The sequence below is a fragment of the Populus euphratica genome, unplaced genomic scaffold (assembly GCF_000495115.2).
Source record: "Populus euphratica unplaced genomic scaffold, PopEup_1.0 scaffold50.1, whole genome shotgun sequence".
Taxonomy (NCBI): domain Eukaryota; kingdom Viridiplantae; phylum Streptophyta; class Magnoliopsida; order Malpighiales; family Salicaceae; genus Populus; species Populus euphratica.
The window spans coordinates 1,861,419-1,864,754 of record NW_011499870.1 but is presented as its reverse complement, the minus strand read 5'-3'; the positions used below and the strand labels follow the sequence as shown (position 1 = coordinate 1,864,754).

At 36.8% G+C, this 3,336-nt stretch overlaps 1 protein-coding gene across 1 annotated transcript; it reads left to right on the top strand.

Moving 5' to 3' along the window:
- Nucleotides 1-10: 10 nt before the first annotated feature.
- On the top strand, nt 11-3,097 carry LOC105127162 (protein NRT1/ PTR FAMILY 1.2-like). The gene is made up of 4 exons (XM_011028322.1): nt 11-121; nt 240-457; nt 1,413-1,966; nt 2,056-3,097. Exons 1-4 carry the CDS (start codon nt 58-60, stop codon nt 2,948-2,950), a joined length of 1,731 nt encoding a protein of 576 aa, XP_011026624.1. The 5' UTR covers nt 11-57; the 3' UTR covers nt 2,951-3,097.
- The last annotated feature ends 239 nt before the right edge of the window (nt 3,098-3,336 follow it).

The window sequence follows — 3,336 nt, the reverse complement described above, 5'->3', positions numbered from 1 at the left end:
AGACGCTGTGAGGCGCTTTCCCTCCATCGACAGAGTGCACAATCAGATCCGAAGGAGATGATCACAGAGCCACTCTTGAGCAGCCCGAAGGGTGGCATAAGAGCCTTGTTTTTCATCATAGGTATTTAATACACTTTCAGCAACATGCATGCAGACGCATATATTATGAGCAGCAGGTTACTTGGCAGCTTATATATATTACTATTCAAGTAATGTGGTTTAAATTAATGTTTTGACAGCAAATGAGGCACTGGAGAGGCTAGCAAGTTTTGGGCTATCAACAAATATGATACTGTATTTGACTAGAGAGTATGGTATGGATGCAGCTAGCGGTGCCCAAATACTCTTCCTCTACTCAGCTGCTGGGAATTTCATGCCAATTATTGGGGCTTTTCTTGCTGATACATATGTGGGTCGATACCCGATGATCGGCTTTGGATGTATTGCGAGCCTTCTGGTAACATTATTTCTTTCCAACTTTGCATCATCACTCTTGTCTAGAATCATGATCTTGTTAGGTTAGTAGGCACCAATTGACTAGACTCCCACCTTGTAGTAGAGATTTACTGGGAAAACATATAATAATATGTTTTAGATTTAATATAAAATTATTCTTAAATGAGTTTTTAAATTGAAATAATTTTTCATATACTAAACGTGTTAAATTTTTTAATTAAATTTAAAATTTAAAATTTAAAACATGTTATAGTACAAACCTCTACAGATTTTAAATTAAAAGGATTTTCAATTAAAATATGCTAGTGTTAATACATATTACTCTATATGAACTCATTAATAACTTCAGATATATATATATATATATGAAAGGGGAACACCACGTGAGAGAGCCCGGGTAATTGATAAGTTTCATTTTCACTTAATTTTAAAATATATAAAAAAATTAAAAATTAAAATTTTAAACACGATGGAAACCTCATTCCAACGCTCCAAACACTGCTGCCTAAATTGAATCCTCCTCCACCAGTAATATTTTATTACTGGATGATTAATTCCTTTTAATGTAGCTGATGAAAACAGCAATATATTTTATTATTATATTTCTGAATATTTTATAAGTAATGAGATATCTGCATATGGATGGACCCAAAGCTTGACAAACCAAGGCAAATATATAGTTATCCATCCTTACACACGCGCAAATATATATATATCTATATCAACATGTTTAATTGTATCTATTTTATTCTTAAATCCTTTTATAAAAATCTTCAACAAGTCCTCTTATCATGTGTTGTCCAAGTTGACAAATCTTCATCACCCGCGCACACACACATTAAAGTTGTTTGCACTTCTCTAATTAATACGAAGTTGAAGTTTAGAAGAAGGAAAAAACACCTTCTCAAAACTTTTGATTATGTCAAAATATTAACTGGAATGAAATAAATGTGCAGGGAATGGTTCTATTGTGGCTGACAACAATAATTCCTGGGGCAAGGGTGCCTTCTTGCCCCCAATTTAGTAGCGGATGCAATAACGACGCGACCACACCACAGCTTTTGTTTCTATATTTTTGCTTAGGCCTCATGTCTATCGGAGCTGGTGGCATAAGATCATGCTCCCTGGCCTTTGGTGCTGATCAATTGAGCAAGAGGGACAGCCTTAAACATGCTGGAATATTAGAGAGCTTCTTCAGTTGGTACTATGTTACATCCTCAGCTTCTGTATTTATTTCCATGACATGTATAGTTTACATTCAAGACACCATGGGCTGGAAGGTGGGTTTCGGAGTTCCTGTGGTTCTCATGATCCTGTCAACTCTTTCGTTCTTCTTGGCTTCTCCCATTTATGTCAAGCCAAAGGCTAAGGCAAGCTGGCTCATCGGATTTGCTCGAGTTCTCGTCGCCTCCTTTAGAAAGAGGAGGATTGAATTATCTTCACTAGACACGGATGAGCTGTATCATCATAGGAAGGGATCTGCACTTGTCGTGCCAAGTGAAAGAATTAGGTAATTAACCTACCTGTGAAGCACTTATTAAGGTAATTTTATATATGATAGTTCCTATAACGATTTCCTTTTGTCTTATCTTGTCTTAGGTTTCTAAACAAAGCTTGTGTTATTAAGAATCCTGAAGAAGACTTGATGCCCGATGGAAGAGCTTCAGATCCATGGAGTCTTTGTACAGTAGATCAAGTAGAAGAGCTAAAAGCACTAATAAAGGTAATCCCAATATGGTCGACAGGGATGTTGGTGTCTGTAAATGTCTGTCAAAACTCTTTCTTATTACTCCAGGCATCCACTATGAACCGACATATCACTTCGAAATTTGAAATTCCTGCTGGATCATTTTATGCATTTCTGTTGCTCTCTGCAACAATGTGGATTGCTCTCTACGATCGCGTAATCATCCCTCTAGCATCAAAAATCACGGGAAAACCTACACGTGTCGGCTTGAAACAGAAAATAGGAATTGGGGTTCTGGTCTCGGCTGCTTCCATGGCAGTACTGGCAATTATAGAGAGGGTGCGACGAGAAATTGCAATCAGGGAAGGAATTTCAGATATTCCTGACGCGGTTACGCACATGTCTGCAATGTGGTTATTGCCATTTTATTTCTTACTTGGATTTTCTGAGGCGATGAATGGTGTTGGACTGAATGAGTTCTTCTACACTGAATTGCCTAAAAGCATGTCTAGCGTGGCCTCGAATCTTTTTAGTATTGGACTGTCTGCTGCAAGCTTGGTGGCCAGTTTTATAGTAAGTAATGTTCATGGGTTTATTAGTGAAGCAAATCAAGAGAGTTGGGTTTCAAGCAACATCAACAAAGGACATTATGATTACTATTACTGGCTGCTTTCTAGTTTGGGTTTTGCTAACTTCATTTATTACCTAGCTTGTAGCAAGGCTTATGGTCCTTGTAAGGGGGGACAAAGCGGCATTACTGGAGATGTTAGGGAAGGATTGATCGATGATGATGATGATGTAGTGTAAGTTAACGTTCAGGATCTTTGTATGTTCGTGCTTACCATATACAGTAGGATGTGTTAGTGAGAGAACTGACGTTATTGCTTCATATAGACCTTGAAAGATGGTTTTAGAAATTTTCAAGATAGTGTCTTCATTTTTCACTTTTCACAATTTCCTGGTATTTTATTTGTAAACAAGAAAGAATATATGATATGGGTGCCAGTAGGCGTATCATCAATATATATATTAGCTGATTCATTTGTACATTTTTAGTTACCAAGTAAGTTTAGGGTAAAAATATTGTATGATGAGCTATTTCCTTGATTAGTGTGTGTAGATGCTCTGTTTACATTGATACCTATATTTACAAGAAAACTAAATTAACATAGTACTAGCCTTACACCAACACT